This window comes from Mauremys reevesii, linkage group 2, assembly GCF_016161935.1.
Source record: "Mauremys reevesii isolate NIE-2019 linkage group 2, ASM1616193v1, whole genome shotgun sequence".
NCBI classification, from domain to species: domain Eukaryota; kingdom Metazoa; phylum Chordata; order Testudines; family Geoemydidae; genus Mauremys; species Mauremys reevesii.
This window is the reverse complement of record NC_052624.1, coordinates 228,447,893-228,471,260: the sequence shown is the minus strand read 5'-3', so window position 1 is coordinate 228,471,260 and position 23,368 is coordinate 228,447,893. Positions and strand designations below refer to the sequence as shown.

General features: G+C 38.5%; 1 protein-coding gene across 1 annotated transcript in view; it reads left to right on the top strand.

The window, feature by feature from the left end:
* The window catches only part of ARFGEF1 (ADP ribosylation factor guanine nucleotide exchange factor 1), a 171,072-nt gene that overhangs the window by 56,108 nt on the left and 91,596 nt on the right, over positions 1-23,368 (top strand). Inside the window, exons 2-4 of the mRNA XM_039524399.1 lie at positions 3,937-3,967; positions 11,645-11,801; positions 13,027-13,173. Of these exons, the coding sequence (XP_039380333.1) occupies positions 3,937-3,967; positions 11,645-11,801; positions 13,027-13,173 (335 nt within the window). The remainder of the gene's footprint in view (positions 1-3,936; positions 3,968-11,644; positions 11,802-13,026; positions 13,174-23,368) is intronic.

Here is a 23,368-nt window from a genome sequence, read left to right as displayed (position 1 = left end):
GTCATTCACTGTTTATTGGAAGCATTACCTTAAGTTTTCCTCAACATTTGGCAGGCTTCCCTCTGTTCCCTAAACATATACAACTCAGTTTAATTTTAAAATTGCATAACAATTACAAAGAATAGCTTAATGTTATTGTGATTGTATCTTTATTACAAAATGAAATAGAATCCTTGGGAAAACAAAATTTTATCTAGCTTGAGAAGGATTCTCTTGACTTAAAATAGTTTTTATAAGAGAATTTAATATTTGTTTAAAAGAGAGGGAACACTGAGTTATGAAATGGCTTTGCTATAAGTGAGTTTAATGAGAAATACTAATTTCCTAATCGATAAGAATCTGCAAATACTGTTTCCCTGTTTGGCTCATCTGACATGAATATTTTTTTTCCTGGACTGTTGAATTATTCTTCTTTAGACTGTTAATTTAAGAGTGAAAAATGCCATGAAATCCATAGGCATAATGGAGATACCCAGTTATACCGAACAAGGTCAGCTCCCAGATTACTGCATTGGGCAGCACAGCATGGGGAAGAGGTGACCAGCCCTCTGTGGAGAAAGAAGTGGGTTAGGACTATTTAGAAAAGCAGAACAAGCACAAGTCCATGGGGCCGGATACGCTGCATCCGAAGGTGCTAAAGGAGTTGGCAGATGTGATTGTGGAGCCATTGGCCATGATCTCTGAAAACTTATGGCGAACGGGGGAGGTTCCAAATGACTGGAAAAAGGCTAATGTCGTGCCCATCTTTAAAAAAGGGAAGGAGAAGGATCTGGGGAACTGCAGGCCAGTCAGCCTCACCTCAGTCCCTGGAAAAATCATGGAGCACGTTCTCAAGGAATCAATTCTGAAGCACTTAGAGGAGAGGAAAGTGATCAGGAACAGTCAACATGGATTCACCAAGGGCAAGTCATGCCTGACTAACCTAATTGCCTTATATGACAAGGTAACTGGCTCTGTGGATGAGGGGAAAGCAGTGGATGTGTTATTCCTTGACTTTAGCAAAGCTTTTGATACGGTCTCCCACACTATTTTTGCTGGCAAGTTAAAGAAGTATGGGCTGGATGAATGGACTATAAGGTGGATAGAAGACTGGCTAGATCGTCGGGCTCAACGGGTAGTGATCAATGGCTCCATGTCTAATTGGCAGCCAATATCAAGCAGAGTGCCCCAAGGGTTGGTCCTGGGGCCGGTTTTGTTCAATATCTTCATTAATGATCTGGAGGATGGCGTGGACTGCCCCTCAGCAAGTTTGCAGATGACACTCTACTGGGAGGTATGGTAGATAAGCTGGAGAGTAGGGATAGGATACAGAGGGACCTAGACCAATTAGAAGATTGGGCCAAAAAATCTGATGAGGTTCAACAAAGACAAGTGCAGAGTCCTGCCTTTAGGACAGAAGAATCCCATGCACTGTTACAGACTAGCTAGGCAGCAGTTCTGCAAAAAAGTACCTAGGGGTTACAGTGGACGAGAAGCTGGATATGAGTCGACAGTGTGCCCTTGTTGCCAAGAAGGCTAATGGCATTTTGGGCTGTATATGTAGGGGCATTGCCAGCAGATTGAGGGATGTGATCATTCCCCTCTATTCGACATTGGCGAGGCCTCATCTGGAGTACTGTGTCCAGTTTTGGGCCCCACACTACAAGAAGGATGTGGCAAAATTGGAAAGAGTCCAGTGGAGGGTAATAAAAATGATTAGGGGCCTGGAGCACATGATATATAAGGAGAGGCTGAGGGGACTGGGATTGTTTAGTCTGCAGAAGAGAAGAATGAGGGGGGATTTGATAGCTGCTTTTAACTACCTGAAAGGGGGTTCCAAAGAGGATGGATCTAGACTGTTCTCAGTGGTAGAAGATGACAGAACAAGGAGTAATGGTCTCAAGTTGCAGTGGGGGAGGTTTAGGTTGGATATTAGGAAAAACTTTTTCACTAAGAGGGTGGTGAAGCACTGGAATGGGTTACCTAGGGACGTGGTGGCATCTCCTTCCTTAGAGGTTTTTAAGGTGAGGCTTGACAAAGCCCTGGCTGGGATGATTTAGTTGAGGATTGGTCCTGCTTTGAGCAGGGGGTTGGACTAGATGACTTCCTGAGGTCCCTTCCAACCTTGATATTCTGTGATTGACTTCAATTTGTATTTCAGTGATTGCTAATATATATTGTCTTTTTAGGTGCTTATCAACCTCTAGTTTACCTTGGTCAGTAATTAACCTCTGGTCAATAAATCTTAATGTTCACTTTGAAAGAAGTACACATCTTTCTATTATTGAAAAGGTCAACCCCCTAGCTCTGTCTTGTAGCTAATTAGAATTTCTGTTTTGAAATTAAAAAGGAAAAAACTAGAAGTTCATACTGTTCAACTATAAAGATACTGTTCAACTATAAAGATAGCAACTTCAGTTTGTTGTACTTTGGGCAGTTTCAGGGCATTAGATTCTGTTTGTAAAGAAGTGATCATTTTAAATTTTGCTTTGAACCGTACATATTTAGTGTGTCCACAATTGAGAAACTCCACTTCTGAATAATAAATTTCATTTATGGAGAAAGGGGATGGCTACTTAATTCAAATAATTCAGTGCATGTGAGGCTCAAGTACTACATCATTTCTTGGTTAATGATCATGTTCAAAGGTAATTTGTAATGCAATCTTATTTTTCTATCATTTCTAAGTGAAGAAAAATGCCATGACTGAATGAAGGGGTGGTTTGTTTGTTTGGTTTTTTTCCCAAATACTCTGTGCATGCTTGATCGATGCTTACGATTAGAACCAGAAATTTTGCTCTGATACATCAGTATCACTCTCTTTTTCTGTGATGAATATTAATAAGATTTTATATATTGATCCTATATAATTTTATTATTTGACTGTCAATGTCTTTCCCTACTGTAATCAGAGCAAATTCTGTGGAAATCAGATTCCTTAATGCCTAGTAAACACCATGTGTTTCCTATGAAAGATGTTATAGTTTGCTTTGTTGTGAGTAGTAAGTAATCTGGTATCTGAAGATATATAAATTTCTTAAAATTAGCTACACAATTGTTTAATGTTTTGTCACAATGTCTAGAGTCTAGACATTTAAAATACTGGGTAAAATTAAGCATTTTTCTATATCATTGACCTGATTATATGAAGGATGGGGAAAGGGTTGAAGTCTCATAAGAAATTAATCATTTCTAAGTTGCAATAATTTAAAAATTTAATAATATGTCTGAAGTGGAAATGCTACTGGAGTATGTTTTTGTCCTAGGTCATTGCTTCAATGTGAGCAGCTGTTTGCAGCCAGCTGTATATTAATAAAGGAAAAATTGTAACATCTAGGCATATATGACTGGTTTCTTAAGAGCACAAGTGAGAGAGTTTTTATAGGTAAAACTGATAGAAGTTATGAATGTAGTTTTCCTGTTAATTCATAAAACAGACTTGCGAAGTTTGCAAAGACAGGATATAATGCATAGATTGATAAAACAGCCTAATGTTAGAGTTGTTTGTCCTCAAAGAATTATACTTGTTTTGATTGCAGTCTTCTCCCCCGCCTTTTATATCTTTGTCTAAGCTGTTTGGGACAAAGGCTATGTATTGAAACGGTGTCTAACACAAAGTGGCCCTGATTTTGTTTAGGGCAACTGGGCACCACTTTAAATATTAAATATCTTGGAAAATAGAGATCTAGCTCATCTTTGTTTTGATATTGAATTAATAATTAGTTGCAAGTTACATCAGAAATGAGTTATAGAAACACTTGAACTGCTCATGATGGTGCTTGCTGTTTTAAACTGAAATTTGGTTAAAAAACAAAACAAAAAAAACTTGGTATTAGTCCAAATAGAAGTTTGACTTTCCACCTGTTAACAAATATAAAATTAGAAGTGAATGTGCATATTAATATTACCATAACTATGCTTTTATTAAGAATTCTAATTCGCTGTTTCCTTTTTCAGAGGAAATAAAAGCTGAAACAGAAAAACAAAGGTATGTAGTAATTCTCTTCCTCTTACTAAGCAAAAATAATTTGTCTTGTGAAGATAGGAAGAATATTCATATAGACACTTGTATAGTATTTATTATAAATTTAAGCATATAATATTATCCATATGCTCATCCTGAAAGGTGCTGAACATCTCTTGTGAGATGAATAATAGTCAGGAGCTTGCCTGCAACTGCTGCTCCCGTCTGTTGCAGCTGTCGTTTAACTGAGAGTGAGCACAAAGATTTGGAGGGTTGTGGGGAGAGGATGGAATAGATTGGGGTAGGGACCATGTGGGAGGTAGACTTGGATTGGCTGTTGTGGGCAGTTAACTGGGATGGGACCTAGAGTCAGATATTGAGATTAGATGAGCAACCAAGGAAGGAAGAGACTGGGATTGGCTGGGCGAGGAGCTCCAGGGAGACTGAGATGGGGAGCCCAGAGTTGGAGGTTAGTACTGGCTGAGCAAGGAGACTGTGATGTAGAGACTAGGTAGGCTAAGGGAAGAAACTGGCACTGGGTTGAGGAGTCGGGTAGAGAGACAGATCTAGGACAGGCTGAATGGGACACATGCAGCATGTATAGAGGCAGACAGATTTGTGACCATTAGAGAACACTCCCCCCCAGAAGTTGGAATAGAATCCAAGCTTCTAGAGTGTGTGTTTCTCTGCTGTCAGCAAATCTGCGAACACCCTGGCAAACTGGGCATTTGTTATGATAGTCTTTAATTACATGATACATAGGACTCCTGCCTCATTCAGTGCACAGGATGAGCTGTGCTCTAGGGATAAATCAGAGCTGAGTAGTGAAGGAGGCTATTGTCTGTAGAATTCCTGCCTCATTTGCTGCAGAAATTGGGTGGTATTTTGTGAATGAGGCAGGGGATGAGAGAATGCTCTCATGGTTAAAGCAGTTGAATGCTACCCAGGGTATTTGGATCCTATCCCGGCCTCTGCCACAGAGTTCCCATGTGATGCTAGGCAAGTCACTTAAACCAAACTTTTCATAGGCCAGTAATTGTGCGTTCCTCATTTTCTGGATGTCCATCTTGAGACCCCAGGGTCTGATTTGTAGCAGTGTTGAATAATCATAGCTGCAACTGAAGGCAAGGGGAACTGTGCTTTGGAAGATATGAAGTATCGCATATTGCTTTGTACTCTGAAAAATTAGACCCTAGGCTCCTCAGATTGGGCATCTAAAATGTGTAGACATTTCTTACCTTAATCTCTCTCTATCTGAGTCCCTTCCCACACCTCACAGAAATGTTGTGAAAATAAAATTAATGTTTTGAAGCACTCAGATGAGCACCATAGAAAAGTCCATGAGGAAATTAATAATTCTCTTCTCATAGCACATTTGAATAGTGTTCAGTAACTAAGATATGCAACCACACATTGAACAATGAGGATAGGACAAAATATTGAATAGCTTTTTATACAGTGAGCATCATCCATCTTGTGCATTGAATGAGGCAGGAATCCTGTGGAAAAATAGTATGTGATCATGTAATTAAAGACTGTATCACAATGCATATGCACAAAGGGGCCTCATCCAGATTGCATGTGCAACCTCAATTCTGATATTTTATAGTTTTGAGTGTTAGGCTTTGTAGCCTTAATATTTTTAACAGTTGTTTTGTGAGTGTATATAGTTGTTTTTTGTGTGTGTGTAGTGTACATATAATCCTTACCTATGATGAAACATTTTGTAAATCGACTTTTATTTTGTTTATATATTTTTCAGGCATGTCTAAAGATTCTAATAGTGGATCTTCAGTTTCCTTTGTTGCTTTGGAGGCACATAGACTTGTTAGCTATGGATGTAGGATGTACCCCTCCTACCAAAGAGTTATTAGTTGTCTTTGGCTGCAGAGAAGGTAGAAGACCTTTCTTTGCAGAGCATTAGGACAGAGAATCTTCTTATTTTTCTCCAAAATTCATTTTAAACTCCTTTTCTTATCTCACATTGGATATGTAGGTAGTTAATAATTAAATCCACATTCTGATTAACCTTTTGAAAAAGTTTCTTTGAGGTGTTGTATGGCTCCGGAATCTGCTGTTGGGGCAGACCCCAATCTAGTCAGGGAACTCAGGGACAAGAAATGCTTGTCATGCTCCTTATTTAAGATTGGTACTAGTCAGGGTGGATTGATTTAAAGCCACAATGTAAACTATGATTTAAATCACCAAGTGGAAAGCCTCAGTTGAAGTTATCGATTTTAATCAACTTTTCCATTTGTACTTCAGTTATTTTCTAAAGAAAGGTGAATTCTCATTGATTGATGTAACCACTAAAACCAGGTTGATTTACAGCTAAATACAGCCTTTACGGTAGATTTAGTACATCTTTTTGCTATCTAGAAGGGTATACTACAGCTATACATTTATTTAATCAATTAGATTAGTATTTTCAGATTCTTAATTATTAATTTTTAGTATATTAGAAAATGGTGAATTACATTGCTTATTTACTAGATATTTAACTTTTTTCTCATGATTTGTGTCAAGCTGCCTTAAGAAATTAACTGGAATTTAATTAAACACTCAACTGTAAATTAAGTTTAGTTTTATTAAGCAAAACCTTTAATGTTTTGGACATATAAACTTCTCTTATCAGTTCCACATGATTTATTAAAGGAACAGAAGGATTAATTGTAGTCTGTGAATTAAACTTACTATTTCAGGTCAGTCTGGGAAATTTTTCAAATATGCCTAAGTGAAAGTGATTGGAGCTTAAGTTCATACTCATCTAACTCTCTTGAAAATGAGACAACAGTCTTCTAAGTTACTTAGGCTGTCCTTCAAACTTTTAAAACTAGTAGATATCCTCTTCCTTCTTGTTTTTATTCATAGACTGGAAGAGAGAGACGTTTTCCTACCTTTTCACCTCCCAATCAATTTCTCAGCCTTGAATGAATCAGTCCAAATGAAGAAAATATTCTAAGAGGCTACTGCTGCAAAAAGCTGGGTTAATACTTCAACAAACTCTGGTTCCAGGTGCTTAGCTAGTGACTTCAGTGGTGTGACTCTCTTTAAAACATCATCGGCAAACGTACTGCTTGAATGGTTCACCTCCAGCCCTGAAATTTATTATGGTTGACATGTCTGATAGGTGATTATTAGATGCCTAAGTCATAGTAGAAGCATCTTCTTCATCCATTAAGGATCAACCCTGGCACTTTAGGTTGAGAATATTGGCAAGAAAATGAGGTGGAATAAGCGTTTGATCCATCCACTTCTTTACTGCCTGCAATTTAACTTTGTTGTTGGGTATTTCTTTCTTCAGTGTCTCTGGAAGTTCTTTATGAATTTCAACAGCGTCAGCAATATTGCAGCAATCTTTCTGCAGTTTTTTCAAGGCTATGGAAATAGATTTCCTATATTCAGCATATCTTCTGTATTTCTCTTTAGTCCAGTGTTGACTACTTATATAGTTTGCTAGCATAGTAAGACATGGTAAGCAGTCCATTACTTATTTTTGCAGCATTCTTTACTAACTATTTGATGCAGATTGTTCAAACGTGTCCACATCATCATCTTAAGTCATTGCTTTCTGAGGAACATTTTTCATAATGTTGTTTCATGCCGACTACCAGGCCTTGTATCTTTGTTGCATTGTTTACATTTGGCAGGAGTTCCTTTTTTACCCGGAGATACAGGAATTTCTTGAAATATTCCCAAATAGGGTTTTTTTTATTATTTGAAGCTATGACATTTTTTCTCCAGTTTCTAGGTGTTGAAATCAACACTAGAGGCTTCACTCTGGAAAATGTTGTCCCTTCTTCCCACACTGTCCTGCTTTGACACCAGTGTTGCTCCTCTCTGGTTGCACATTCTGCTCCTTCTCCCTTGTTACACAATTCCCTGCCGCACCTCTACCCCCAGAAAAACAAAAGACCAAACAACAATCCGAGACTTCTGCTTGTGTAACCCCCATTAGACCGCACTGCAATATTTTATTTGTTTAGCGACCAAGAGGGAGACTGTTGAGAAACTAATGGATTTCTGTTTATATCTCTCTGGACACATGCAAGGAGACAGCAAGGCCATTATTTCACGTGCCCAAAACCATCCAGAAGTAAAGGCTGGTAGATCAGTCTTATTCCATGAGCTAGAGAGCAAGTTTCCATGCTTGGTAGAGTCATAATATTCATAATTTTAGAAAGGAGCCAATCTGAACTCAAGCAGGAAGAAGCTATAAAATAGGACTATGAGATACCCAGGTGGGTTCAGTGGACGATCCTGATGAGATGAACAATGGTGTCTCCTGGAGTCAGAGGCTGGGTCCCAACATCTATGATGAATTTGCCAGTCCTTTGCATTCAGTAGCACAGCCCATGGGTCTCCCATAGAATCGAACCCTTAATACAGCATATAACCTATTGTACCATTATTTATAAAGTTTGATCTCAAAAATTAGATGGGTTTCCCCCCGATTCTTTCTTTATATAAAAAAGCAACTTTTAACTCAAAGCTTTTGATAGAGGCTTATGGATTCATCATATTTATTTTTTATTTAAATATTTAAAGCAGAGCCGTAACAAGAAATTGTTGCGCCTGAGGGAAGGTCCGGCTCCAGGCTCTTCAGCAGCAATTTGGTGGCGGGTCCCTGAGTCCCTCTCGGAGAGAAGGACCCGCCGCTGAATTGCCGCCTAAGAACGAATGAAGCAGCGGTAGCAATTCGGCGGCAGGTCCTTTCCTCCAAGAGGGACTCAGGGACCCACCGCTGAATTGCCGCCGAAGAAGCGGCGGTGGTAGAGCTGTTGCCGAAGCGCCGCCGATTGCGGTAGAGCTGCACCCCTCCACTTTGATTGCCCAAGGCAAGTGCCTCACTCGCCTCGCCTTGTTACAGCACTGATTTAAAGAGATTATAGTAAGTTTAGGCCTTAAAACGCTTTCTATTACATTCAGATTTAATTTTAAACAGGTTTATTGAAAAAAATTTAAATCCAGTTTAAATAAAAAAAAGAATGGTTTTTAAAAAAAACATTGTTTTTATCCATCCTGCTACAAATGGAGGACGAGTACCAAACACTACCCAGGATCAATGCCGCAAGCGAGGACAAGCTACGTTGTGCGTAACAAGTTTCCTAGGCCTCTTTTTAAACTGGTTGCCAGGTCTGCCTCAGCTATTTTTTGTGTGTAACCACAACCCTCATGGTGGACTCCAAAGCAGGAGCAAGGCTTTCTTGTTGCTTCAGACAGCTTTGTCTGCTCATGAAGCTAACTGTGAACTCAGCAGAGGTGGTCTCCTGGGTCTGTGAAACCCTTCTGACTTCTAGGTCTGACTCACATGTTCATTTGAGTAAACAGCTCCACCTTGCAGGGGATCTCCCCGCTCTTTCCAAGCATCAGCAGTAGTTGAGCCTACCTGAAGATTCTGTGTTCAGAGACAAGTGGAACATTATGGTTATTCAGCTCCTTTTTAAGGGGCTTCCTATACTTCAAGCAACAGCAATGACCTCTTTCATCAGGCTATGCTGGGGCAGGTCCTTAATGTTTCTTTGAGACCCCATCCATGTGGCTTACATATCGAACTCCCACTGAACAGGGTTTCCTGGTACTCCCTTCCCCTCCCCCCCCCATAAGCTACCCAATCCATCTAATTTTTCAGAACTTGGCATGATAGTGAATCCCTGGGATCTCCTAGGCTAGATCCACAGAGTGTGCTAACATCCTACAACATGAATAGTGTGTACCTCCCTCAGAGCCCTACCAGAGGTGGACAAAGAAGATCTGACATCTTCCTCTTAAGAGGAAACGGCTTGCATGGGAATTTCAAATGAGCTCAGAATGTGGAGGAATCTCCGAGGAGGTAGCCTCTAAGAAAACATCAGGGAAAACTGCATCTCTTGCAGATATTATAATAATCCAAATGCTGAATTGAAAAAGATTGAATCTACCCCCCCTTTATTTATTTTTTGAATGGTGGAGACTAAGAATTAAGGGAAACTTGGGGGTGGTGTCAACCATGATTTGTTCAAGAAAGATATCCACTAATACAGTTCACTTCTTAAACTAGTGAAGATTCAGATATTGATCTTTCCTTATACCAATTAGTCCGTGGACTTCAGAAGTAACCTGTATAACTGGAGCCCCTCCTGTGTTTTAAAATAAGATAAATTCTCTTTTCTCTATCCTGGAAACATTAAGTAAAAAAAGAATTTATTTTCACCTGATTATTAATGAATTCCTTGAAGCAGCTGCTTGAACAACTCCACAACAAATGTGTACTTCCCTGCTCTGGTACCTTTAATTTAGTTTTGGAAGTGCTTCCTAAATATCAATTTGAACCATTTCAAGAAATGTATCTGCTTTGTTGTAGTTCTGCACTTTTCTACAGGCTAAGATAGTTGTGAGGACAAATTCAGCTTTCGTCCTCAAAAATGAATAGTCTTTCACAGAACTTGGGAAGTTGTGATCACTTCCTTTTTGCCTCTCACCAAATCACCTTAAGGAGAAGATGTAGCCCAAATTGTCAGAGATATATGCACGCACCAAAAGGTTTAGAAAATCCTCCTTACTTGTCCTGTGCCATCCAGCAGTTAGAGACAACAAGACCTCTATGTCTTCTAGAAGTTTCAAGTGAAAATACCTCTGTCAAAAAACAAAATTGGCATAAACATTTCTTACTCTTTATGAAGAGATATGCAGCAGAACTGGCTGGTCTTAATGTTCCACTTTCACTAAATATTAGATATAAATATTAGTGGACATCTCCTTCAAAAGAAGGTGCTACATGAAATAGTTCAAAAATTGCAGTTTTTATAAGAAATGTTATATAATTATTGTAATCAGTTCAAAGGTCCTTCAAGTGGATACTACTGTAAGAATCCCACTCTTATAGTCTGAGGACCTGCCTGAGGAAGAGATTATAATTATTTTTGTTCTCATCAGCATATTTTGTTAGATCAAGAAAATCTACAGATTTGGCTCACCTTTCAAATGCTTACATTGCCGGAAGGATATGAGGGATCTTATAGGATGATGTTCTAGTCATTAGTCTCCATGCTTTGCAGTAAGCAATGTTGTCTGAGTTACGATTTACTCTGTAGTAGCAAGTTGTGATCTAGATAATTCTAAGGAGTATTTCACAGCTCTGAAAGTTCTGTTGTGCAGACTTTTCAGTGGGAAGGGCTAAGCCTGTGTAACACCGACAGACCCTGGTCGTCAGCGGGCAGGCTTGAACCTGGGACTTCTGGAGCTAACTGTATGAGCTAAAAGCCATGTGGCCCTTAGCCAAGGCTGTAGAGCAGACTCATGAATCTCTAAGTGGTCTCAGTGCTACTAGAGGTGACCAAACACCACAGCCAGGAGGTGTGTGGGTTGGTGTGTGGGTTACACCTGCATTCAGAGAAAACAAGTTTGCCTGCCTCCAAATCAGCAAGAGCAACTGAAGATCCACTGTTGGAATCAATGGGACCTGTCTGATCTAAGAAAAGGAATCGTTCAGGTAGAAGCAAAGTTTATATTCATACTGAGAATATTTACTTATTGCAAGTTACCATCCTCTTGCATTTTTTCTGATAGTTTCAGTTAATAAAAATCAGTTTTCAATACATCATTTCCCTTCTTGAGGTTAAGAACAAGTGAAAAAAATGAGGGAAAAACTAGTATTGTGATGGAAGGTTTTCTTAAGTGTAGATACTTGTTACATTCTAATGATCAGACTATTCTGTTTAGTCCCCCTCATGGAGAAGCAAAGCCTGGTTCAAGCACACTTCCACCAGTGAAATCAAAGACAAGTTTTATTGAAGCCGACAAGTACTTCTTACCATTCGAATTGGCATGCCAGTCTAAATGCCCCAGGATTGTTAGTACATCTCTAGATTGTTTACAGGTCTGTATACAATTGGGCTTTATTAACTGTCTGAAAGAAAGTCTTGTTTGGTTTGGAGGGAAGGGGATGGGTAAATGTAACTAAGGAAGAATGTCTGTCTTTTTCAGCCACTGTATGGGACATGCTAACCAAAATGTATATGATTTTTTCAGACAACTGTAGACTAGTTTTGGAGAGCAAAGGAAGAAAATGTATCTAGCTATATATATACTTTTATATTAACTACAACTAGTTAATTGTATACTAATTTATATATAATGTAACTTGTCCCAAACCTCAATCTTTTGTATTAATGTGCATGTATAGAAAACAACTCTCTGAAAGGCTAAACATCTCTTACCAGAACAGGTATATTACTGTAAAACTTCTTATATTCTTCATAATTGCAGTAAAATAGTCAAAGTTTGAAGTTCACAAACACTCTAGTTTGAGCCCATGACATGTGTTTCCCATGTAAAGTAGATTAATCTTTTCATCCTGGTCCTGTAATGTTGGTCTGAAAAAACACTTCAGATGTCTACCAAAAATTCTGTCTTCCCCTAGGTGGCCTGAAAACTGAACTCGGTGCATATATTTGTATTCATAGGCACATGCATACCTGGCATACAGTCTCACTATGCTGCCTGTCTACTCTTGCTATTGTGAGTAGGGAGGTTATTGAGACTTACAAGTAGTCTCATGGCTGGAATGCTCAGAACAGACTTCTGTTATTTTAAAATACTCTTTCTTTTCACAAGATATGAAGCACACATGCAAAGATGAGTGAATACTTACAAACTAAAACACACCTAGTGGTTCCAATTTTGTTTGCCAGCCTTGAAAGTCATCCTGTAAACTTGCTTTCTGTTAAGTGTATTATGACATTGCATAGTACAGATATAATAGGTAAAAATGTAATGTGAATAGCTGTATAATTTTTGAGTCAGTCTCAGAATCCAGTTAAAATTGTTGACAGTTTTTATTTTGAGTAAATGTTTGCAGACTGTAAATTGTAGTGTTTTAGTTAAGCTAAATTGATAAACTTCATACTGAGTGATGTTGCAGTTGTTGGATAAGAACATGAATGCTTTTGAAGGATTTTCTACAAATGCTTGAAATGTACTGTGATTTGGGATACACTGCACTGTTCTAATTATCCTGACTTCATTTGTGTCATAAATGTGAATCTACATATTCGATTGCAAGGTTGGATTTATTTAGCATGTCCCTTTCTTTTTTCCTTCAGAAACTTATAGCATATGGGCACTTGACTGGAAATGCTCCAGACAGTACAGCTCCAGGCAAAAAATTAATCGATAGAATTATTGAGACAATATGTGGCTGCTTTCAAGGTCCTCAAACAGACGAAGGGGTTCAGCTACAAATAATAAAGGTAATTGCTGACCAAATGTGATTTCAAATGATTATAGTAATGACAGCAAGAAAATGTGCATGTCCTTGAGGATTCAAAGCCTAGTATTTATTTGGAAACACAATTTCAGTTTTTATTTTAGTGCTTTCTTCATCTCCCACACCAGCCCTGTTTCATAAGGTGTTCCTTTCTATTCTTAGCATACTGATAGTACGTGTCTGTTATCCTTTTGCTCTCACTGCATATGGAGTCATGATTATGACATGAAGCCTTGTCTACAGATGACTGGATGGAATTTAAGTCACAGTCCATCAACAGAGCTCTAGCTGGATGAAGGAATTGCTTTAAGCAGCTGATGAGGTTGATCAATGTGCCACATGACTGAGGGGACATCAGCTTTCTAAAAGGAGTATTCTCACTAGCCATTTCAGAGAGAGAAGGAGAAGAGACCAGAAGCCAAAAAGAAGGGTATGCAGGAGGAGAAGATGGGAGGGTCTTGGACATCCCAGAGAACTCGGCATAAGCCCAAAGAACGTTTCCAGAGGGGTGAGGAAATTGAGACAGGGAAGGGCATGTAGGTGTTTCATTGTTTTGTCTGGATCTGTATTTTTCAGGTGCTGTCAAAAGCAGAGGTTCCCCAGCTTTGGGGTGTGCTCCCCAGCTTTGGGGTGTGTTCCCCAACAAGGTTCTCAGAGGGTCCAAAGACAGAGTCACAGTGAAGGGCGGGGATCACAAGGGGTCTGTGTGGGTGATCTCAATGGACAGTCTTAGCTGCCGGGAACAGATTCTCTGCCTGCCTTGCTCCCTCACAATGTCACCAACTGGCAGTTATTCTTCCTCTAGGGGGAGGCTGGTGGGAAGTCTGTGAGCAGGGAGTGGAGGGCTGTACCTCAGGATGCTCCTACCCCTGCTGGACATAGCTCCCTCCTCAGTGTAGCCTTGTGGCTCAGAGCCTGCGCAGGGGAAGCAGATGGAGTGGCGCTGAAGAACATGGTCAGGAAGGGCTCTGTCCTGAAGGGGTACCAATACTCACCGGGTGCATCCTTCTGCTTCCCTTTTAACTCTCTGGCCCTTCAGTGCGGCCCCATTTGCTTCTCCTGCATGAGAGAGGAGTGAGATGAGCAGGAAGCTGGGTCCTGGCAGCTGCCCGACTACTATAGGTAGTGTTTTCCTGAACTGCCATATGATGAGTACCCAGTCCCTGTAGATACAGGGCACCCCTTCCCCTTGGCCCCCATGGATACAAGGAACCCCTCCCCATAGCCCCTTAAAAAGAGAGGGGCATACATGGGACATGAATCTCCAAAGGGGGAAGTTTGGGTACCTCTGGTCTAAAGCAAAGAGTAATTTTATAATCCCCTTTGCAAAGTCTGTGTGTTATTTGCTTCAACTACCAGGTGTTCCTGGAGAGGTAAACTATAAATCAAAGTATCTGCAAGGTTGTAGCTTTGGGAAAGGTTATGTTAAACAACTGGAGCATCCATCAGGGAGAGATCAAGTAGGAACATTAGAGTTAGTGATGTGTTTCACTGTGCCAGCTTTGTGATTATGTTGTTGACTTGTGCATTCAGGAAGTTCTGTATTTTCTTCCCAATGTTGTTATAAACTCTGCATGTATTTTGCATAAAATGGGTTGCCAAAGAGCTTTTCTCATCACTTCAATAGTCATCAAAGGAGCGCCATTGACAGCGATGCTGGAGGAGAGCATCTATGCTGCCATGACAATAATGTCAATGAAAAGTAGTGAAGGGCACACTAATGAATGGATTAAATGTGAACTATCTAATAGATATTTCTCATACATAGGCATCCACTGGTGTAGACACTGCTCTCAGGGTTAGACCTGCTCATTTTGCTGCAAAGGTCACTTGTTTCCCATTCACGCTCTGTATCTCCCAACTTCCTTCTTTGAGTTCAGATTTCTCTTTTAGACTGTTGCAGCATTGCAATCTGACTTGAGTTTGCTCCACTGTTGTCTAGAGAGCAGTTTTAAGTTTACTGCTCTCTGTAACTGACCACTTAGAGTGTGGTGATTTCCTGTCTCTGCAAATAATTAATTTTTCAGTAATAGCAACCTGTTGACCTTCCATTTATGGTAGCGTGAAGGTCCTCTGCTCTGAATCTGTTTTCCTTCTGGCTCCCTCGGCATGTGTGTATCAGTTGCCTTGTCTTCAGCCTCACTCTACTAGGGCTAAGGTAGCATTCATGGCTTGCCTCTGTAATGTTTTCATCTTTGAAATCTGAAGTTCTATTCACACTTTTTTATGTAATTTTCCATTTGTAGTATCTATTATCCATAACAAAAAAAGTTGAACTGTATCAATGTCTGTAGAAGAAAATTGGAGTGGTAGGAAAGATGGCCCCATAAGCAGATGTCCTTGCTTTTTCTCTTTTCTATTTTGAGTGGGTCTGATATTTGTGTGCTGAGTGTCTTTGGCTCTTTCATAGCCACAAATTCCCATAGCCTCGTCTGTTAGTGCATGGCTAGGAGAATTTCCTTTGACTTTTCAAGAGACCTTTCTGTTATCAGTGATAAGCTGAAAGGTTAAAATGAAACAACTTCCTAGTTTGAGTGAATAAAGCATCTAAGCATCTATTGGTTGATAAGACTGCTAAATCTGCTACATATGCAATGACCTCTGTGCAAGGCTGTGGTCTTCATGGTTAGTGTCTGAAGGAGGAGAAAGGCAGAAGCAAATATTTAGTGTCAATGTATGTTAAATTTTGAGACTGATTCAAAGTAAAATGCTCTTCATGGATTCATTCATAATAGAATGAAAATAAAACAGAGCGGTTCATATTAGTTTTTAATAGAAAAATAATTTTGAGAGCTAGAAAAAAGATGGAATGATTGGGAAAAACTGAAGGGACAGCAATAAAACTTCAGCACAATGCTTTTCACTGTCATTTTGTGACATTGAATTCAGTGCTAGGAAAGGGTGGGGTGCCACCCACTCAGTTGCTCATTTGCCACATCACTTAAGGACCTATCTATATGCACCTTAGTTTGTGACAAGTGGGGTGTAAATGTACCCCACTCTAGTCTACTGCATACTGTGTGTCTGTGTGGACCCTGCTGCTGTACACTAAATGTTCCCTAATGCTCTTTGATTTATCCCTCTTTGAAATGGGGTAGATCAAAGTGCTACATGGAAGTTTTAGTGCATGGCAGCAGAATGCACAGATGCACTTAATGTACAGCAGACTAGTGCAGGGTACATTTACACTCTAGCTAGCTTGCTGCAAGCTAACTGTTAGTGGCCTGATTTTCAAAAGTATTGAGCATCCAGCAGCTTCCATTGACTTGAAAGGAAACTGCTGGGTGCTCAGTACTTTTGAATATTACAGTACTTAATTAGATGTCTAAACATTGCCTCTGGAACTTAGCATTAGATACTTTTTTGAAAACCTTGAATATGGTTTTCTTTGGAGGTTTTCCTTCCAAGTTAGTGACTGGCTGACCCTGATTAGTTTGATATCTGCTATCACAGTTTAGGGGGAGATGACTTTTCATAGTGGGTATAGTTTTGAGAGTTGGGGATGTGGAAGGCCCCCTGTTAAAACTAAGATGTATTTTGTGTATGTTATGTTGGGGGCTTTAATACAATACATGTAATTTAATTTCACAACTGAAAATTAGATATCAGAATCAAACTAGGATTTTAAATCCATTTTACAAGAGAAACTGGTACATACCCAGAGGCATTACAGCCAGTTATCTGAAAAGAACAGTCCTTCACATCTGTGAGGGGAGACTGAGGCTAGGAAACTTGATGAACTGGTTAGGTTCACTTGTGAAGACAATAGGACAGCTTGCTGATTATTGAAAAGTTACTCAAATTAGAAAAAAAAAGTAACATTCAGAATTGAATCAGGAAAGAGGTCTGCTCTGTAGATGAATAATTATGCTTCATCCTGAATTCTGGTGACAGAACCCAGGATATGGTGTCTGTGATTACATCCTTTTTTCTGAATAGAAAACATTGAGGATAAATGCTTTATTTCATTATTGCAATGTGCTTCTACATTTAAAGAAGTGGAGCTCTTTAAAAACTGAGTAACTTCAGTTAGAAAAATCTAGAAATGGTAAAAAGGAAGCTGTTTTCCCATTTGCTCTAAGGATAATGTGGCTTTGGAAGACATGATTGTAAGCATAAAATGCAATAGTAAAATTTGCCATCAATCTGATGATCAATAAAATGTTATCAATACACTTCTTTATATATGGGTTAAATTCTTGTTCTTGTGACCTTAAGTTTCTTCCAGAAGTTGGTCTGTGGCTAGCTAATTATTGTCTTAGCTAATTGGCACATTTATCTTTAGAGAACAGAATCTTTACTCAAGATTCATTCTATACTTTCTACATTGTGCAGTAAACAGATAACCTTTTAGTTGTTCTCACAGTAAACCAGATTGCGTTCCCAAGACCAGTGTGCCAGAAATACTGGTTAGGACTACTTATGTTTTATGTCTTGCCTTTCTGTGGCAGAAAATACCCCAGACAATTTAAACAGTGGGAATATAACACTTCTCATAGAGGAAAATACCTCTTCTGCTGGCCAAATTAAGACTACAAAAACTGGCATTAACCCACCAATGTTGGGGTGTTTTGTATAGTCAGGCTTCACTGAGAAGAAAGCCTTGCCCTGTAAAGGTTCAGTCCAGGATTTTGAACCACCCTCAACTGTCTGTTTGTTTGTTTTTTAAAAGACCATTAAGACAAATCTACTAAGCACAAACAGATCTTTTTATGTTTTTAAACTAAAGGTTGGAAATTGCCATTGTAAAACAGTACTTACTTGCATAACACTTTTGTGCATTTTTGTAACTTGTTTTTCCTGTCCCTGTTTGTTTCACTGTAACGTAAGCATTATGTCCTTTTGTGGATCATTCAGTATAAAAAGAGAATGCAAGTTCTACAAACATAGAACAGAATATTTAGTTATAGAATGTTAATTTTTCATTTGGATTAAAACTGGTTCAGTGGTAAACATGCAATTTATTTGCTAAATCTAAAATCGCTCCAAGAATGTTGTTATATATATATATATATATATATATATATATATATATATATATATATATATATATATATATATATATATATATATATATATATATATATATATATATATATATATATATATATATATATATATATATAATTTGAAACATAAGAATTGATACCTGAAGATTCCCCTACCTGTCTCCAACATATCTCAGAAAATCTGAAGTCTCTATAAGAGATGCTTTCCTGCTGATCCCAGCAGAGTTGAGTGTAAGAGTTGCTGTCCATCAACCTGACTGTTTTACTACCTCTCCTCTGGCCTGTTACTCTCGTGATTTTCACATCTGAAGCTAAGGAGCAGCGTGGTGTATCCACCTAATGATCTGAAGCAAGGCAAAGAAGCTGTGTGTATCCTGAGGTGATGGGCTCAGTGAAGAAAGCTTTGAGAATCTGGATGTGATCCTGGGTAAAACCTACATAGCCTACCTGGAGCTATTTGATCATCCCTCTCACAGGCTGAGAGGAGTTGTGTTCTGCATCTGAAACCAGAAGATTATAAAGAAAAATTGATGTATACAGGTTTAACTACAAAAAAGAAAAAAAGACTTAAACAAGAAATTCATTAGTTCCCTTACCTAGATGTGACCACAAACTAGAAATGGAAATTGACACACAAAGGTGCAAGTTGTATGACCAGTGTTGTAGAAAATAGATCAAGACAGACACTGAGCTTGAGTGCCCAAAATATAAGGGAGTGCGGGATAGAATTCCTCATTTGATCAAGAATAGTACAAGTCCTTCTCATCAAAAAGTAATGATGGAAAAACGGCATCTCACTCTCTAGAAATCTGCCAGAAATGGAAACAAAATGAAAACCAGATACATTGTGAAGCCTTATGTTGGACAGATTGTACCTCTCTTTGACAGATGTCTGAAGAGTTTTTTTTACACTTTGGCAACACTTCCATTGCTTTTCAGTCTAGAAAATTTTATTGAATTTCAATTTTTCAACCATTCATCTTAGCCTAAGTTGTTCTCTAATAACTGAGTTCATAACTGCATCTCAGGCTTCACCTTTTAAAGACTAGTTAAATACCTGGCCTCAGGGAGAGGACTGAAATTACCTTAAAACATGTCTTTGCCCTCTGAGTGGGGGAGAAATCCTTCCTTAGCTAGAGGACAGGTCTTTGTGAAACCATTTGAGCAGATCCTCAAATCAGGTGCTCCTTCCCCAGGTTTTGTTTTTAGATGACTACTTGAATTCAGCCTCCGTATAGTATCCTGATTCTCATGGGAAAGGAGAGATAGTCAAGAGTGCAACTGTTATTTTTATCTAGTTTAAAGACGTTTTAATTGAGTCAAACAACATTAGGCCACTACATAGTTTTTATTTAATGTTTGTTTATTTAAATATAAAACTAAACAGCAAAGAATACCCATTCAGAGCTCTGAATTCCTTCACATTTAAAAGCACCTTAAAAAAAAATTGCACAATGTAAGGCTTAATCATTTATGTGTATCACATGTCATACAGCATCCAAAATTACCTGTATTGAAAGCTTTTACACTTCTTTAATATACGAAAAAGGTAAGTTAATATAAGGTTTCCTTTATCATTGTATATTAAGAAATTAGCTTTATAATATCATACACTTACTGTTTTTTGACCTCAGTTACTTCTTATGGTCTCCTTAAAAACTACTTGCTGTCTGGTCACTGTTGTGTATTTGCCAAAGACACATTTTTTCTTTAATTTTTTTCTTCTCTTAAAAGATTGTCTTGAGCAAAAGAATCCTGATGGGGTAAAAAGTTGTTTATTATAGTTTTAATGTGTATTGTTGTTTCTAGAATAACTTTCTCTTTAAAACCTTGTTTGTTTTTCTTTGACTATTTGAATTGTTTATATAGTTGCATATAAGAACGGCCATACTGGGTCAGACCAAAGGTCCCTCTAGCCCAGTATCCTGTCTTCTGACAGTGGCCAATGCCAGGTGCTCCAGAGGAAATGAACAGGACAGTAATCATCAAGTGATCCACTCCTTGTTGCCCATTCCCAGCTTCTGGCAAACAGAGGGTAGGGACACCATCCCTGCCCATCCTGGCTAACAGCCATTGATGGACCTATCCTCCATGAACTTATCTAGTTATTTTTTGAACTCTGTTATAGTCTTGGCCTTCACAACATTCTCTGGCAAAGAGTTGCACAGGTTGAGTGTGCATTGTGTGAAGAAATACTTCCTTTTTGTTTGTTTTAAACCTGCTGCCTATTAATTTAATTTGGTGACTCCTAGTTCTTGTGTTATGAGAGAGTAAATAACACTTCCTTATTTACTTTCCCTATACCAGTTATGATTTTATAGACCTCTATCATGTCTTATTATCAGTCCCTTTTTTTAATGATTCCCAATATTCTATTAGCCTTTTTGACTTCCACTGTACACTGAGTGGATGTATTCAGAGAACTATTCACAATGACTCCAAGATCTCTCTCTTGAGTGGTAACAGCTAATTTAGACTCCATCATTTTTTATATACAGTTGGGATTATGTTTTCCAATGTGCATTACTTTGCATTTATCAACATTGAATTTCATCTGCTGTTTTGTTGCCCAGTCACCCAGTTTTGTGAGATATAACTTCTGAAGTTTTTTTTATCAAATAAAGATTAAGTTGGGGAAAAACAGTTTCCTGTTTTAAGATTCCTGTTGTAATTTAATGAAAGGAATCCTGCTTTGTAAAAGGATCCAGTGCAAAATCCAAAGAAAATTATAACATCTAAAATTATAAATTTAATCATTTTTATTTTATAAGTTTGTATCTTTCTCAGTTTGCTGGCTCCCCCATCAATGAATAATCTTTCAAAAGAATTCTACTTAATCTTGCCCACACTATGGTGGAGAAAGGCTATGCACATATAAGACACTATTCTTTAATATTTTCTCTTAAGTTGCTGCTAATAGGTGTGTATATGTGTGTGTATATGTATATATATATATATATATATATATATATATATATATATATATGTATATGTATATATATATATATATATAATTTTCATTATTTTTCTGTGTAGGTTTCTAGGTATTTGTAAATTGCTAAAATTTTAACTTGTATAATAACTGTATGTGATTTAGTATACTTAAGAAAAGATGCCACCAAATGTAAATTTGCTTGTCCTGAAGTTGAATGATAGAAAAAAAAATTGTGTATGCAAAACTCGCCTTACAATTTCTACCTGAGACTTTTAGATAAGGGTTCAATTGTACAAGCATCTGGGGAAAGTCTGGTGTAGCTGTTTGGTGAGCATAGTCAATGGCGCAAAGAGTCTAGACCATCCCTGGTAGATATTTATCTAACCTACTCTTAAATATCTCCAGAGATGGAGAGGGCACAGAGAAGAGCAACAAGAATGATTAAAGGTCTAGAGAACATGACCTATGAAGGAAGGCTGAAAGAATTGTTTGTTTAGTTTGGAAAAGAGAAGACTGAGAGGGAACATGATAGCAGTTTTCAGATATCTAAAAGGGTATCATAAGAAGGAGGGAGAAAACTTGTTCATCTTAGCCTCTAAGGATAGATCAAGAAGCAATGGGCTTAAACTGCAGTAAGGGAGGTTTAGGTTGGACATTAGGGAAAAGTTCCTAATTGTCAGGGTGTTTAAACACTGAATAAATTGCCTAGGGAGGTTGTGGAATCTCCATCTCTGGAGATATTTAAGAGGAGGTTAGCTAAATGTCTATCAGGGATGGTCTAGACAGTATTTGGTCCTGCCATGAGGGCAGGGGACTGGATTTGATGACCTCTTGAGGTCCCTTCTAGCCCTAGAATCTATGAATCCATGAAGACAAGAGAATATTTGTAATATATTTACAGATAATTATGTTGTAATAAATTTGAGTTTTTGTGTGACCCCCCTGCCCCAAAAGTTACTTTGCTTTTTATTTGGTGGACATTATTTTGTAGATGTACACTGTTATGCTCTTAACATTAGAGCTGCCATGAGTCAGACCATGGTCCATCTTGCCCAGTATTCTGTTCTGCCAGAGGCCCATAACAGAGCTTCAAGGGGAGTGTACAAAATGGGGCAGTTATGGAGGGATCCATCCTCTGTCTTCCACTACCACTTTCTGGTAGTCAGAGGTGTAGGGTTACCCCAAAGCACAAGGTTGCATCCCTGACCTCTTGACTAATAGCCATTGATTAACATGTACTCCTTGGACTTATCTAGTTCTTTTTTGAACCCAGTTATACTTTTGGCCATCACAACATCCCATGGCAATGAATTCCACAGGTTAGTTGTGCATTGTGTGGAAAAAGTTCATTCTCTTGTTTGTATTAAACTTCCTGCCTATTAATTTCATTGAGTGATCTCTGGTTTTTGTATTGTGGGAAAGGGTAAATATTCACTTCTATTCACTTCTTGCACATTTATGATTTTATAGACCTCTATCATATTCTCTTCCCCGCTCCCCCCGCCAATCATCTCTTTTCTAGGCTGAACAGCCTTGATATTTTTAGTATCTCCTCACATGGAAACTGTTCCATACCCTTGTTCCTCTTTGTTGCCCTTCTCTGAATCTTTTCTGGTTCTGTTGTATCCTTTTTTGAGCTGGGTTGACCAGAACGGAACACAGTATTCAAGGTATGGGCACACCATGGTTTTATATAGTGACATTATATTTTCTGTACCTCTCCTAATAGTTCCTAACATACCTGTTAGCCTTTTTGACTGTCAAAGCACACTGAGTGAAAGTTTCCAGGGAACTATCCATGATGGCTCCAAGATCTTTTTCTTGGGTGGTAACAGCGAATTTAGAACCCATCATCGTATATGTTTAGTTAAGATTATTTTTCCAATATGTGTTACTTTGCACTTATTACTTTGGCACTACTCTACATTTGTTGCCCAGTCATCCAGTTTTGTGAGATCCCTCTATAACTTCTCACAGTTTGCATTGGACTTACCTATTTTGAATAATTTTGTATTCTCTGCGAATTTTACCACTTCATTGTCCACCCCCTTTTCCAGATCATTAATGAATATGTTGAACAGCTCAGGGCCCAGTATAGATCCTTGGGGGACCCTGTTGCTCACTTTTCTCCACTGTGAAAACTGACCATTTATTTGTCCACTTTGTTTCCTTTCCCAGTTACTGATTCATAAGAGGACCTTCCCTCTTATCCCATGGCTACTTAGTCCTTAAGA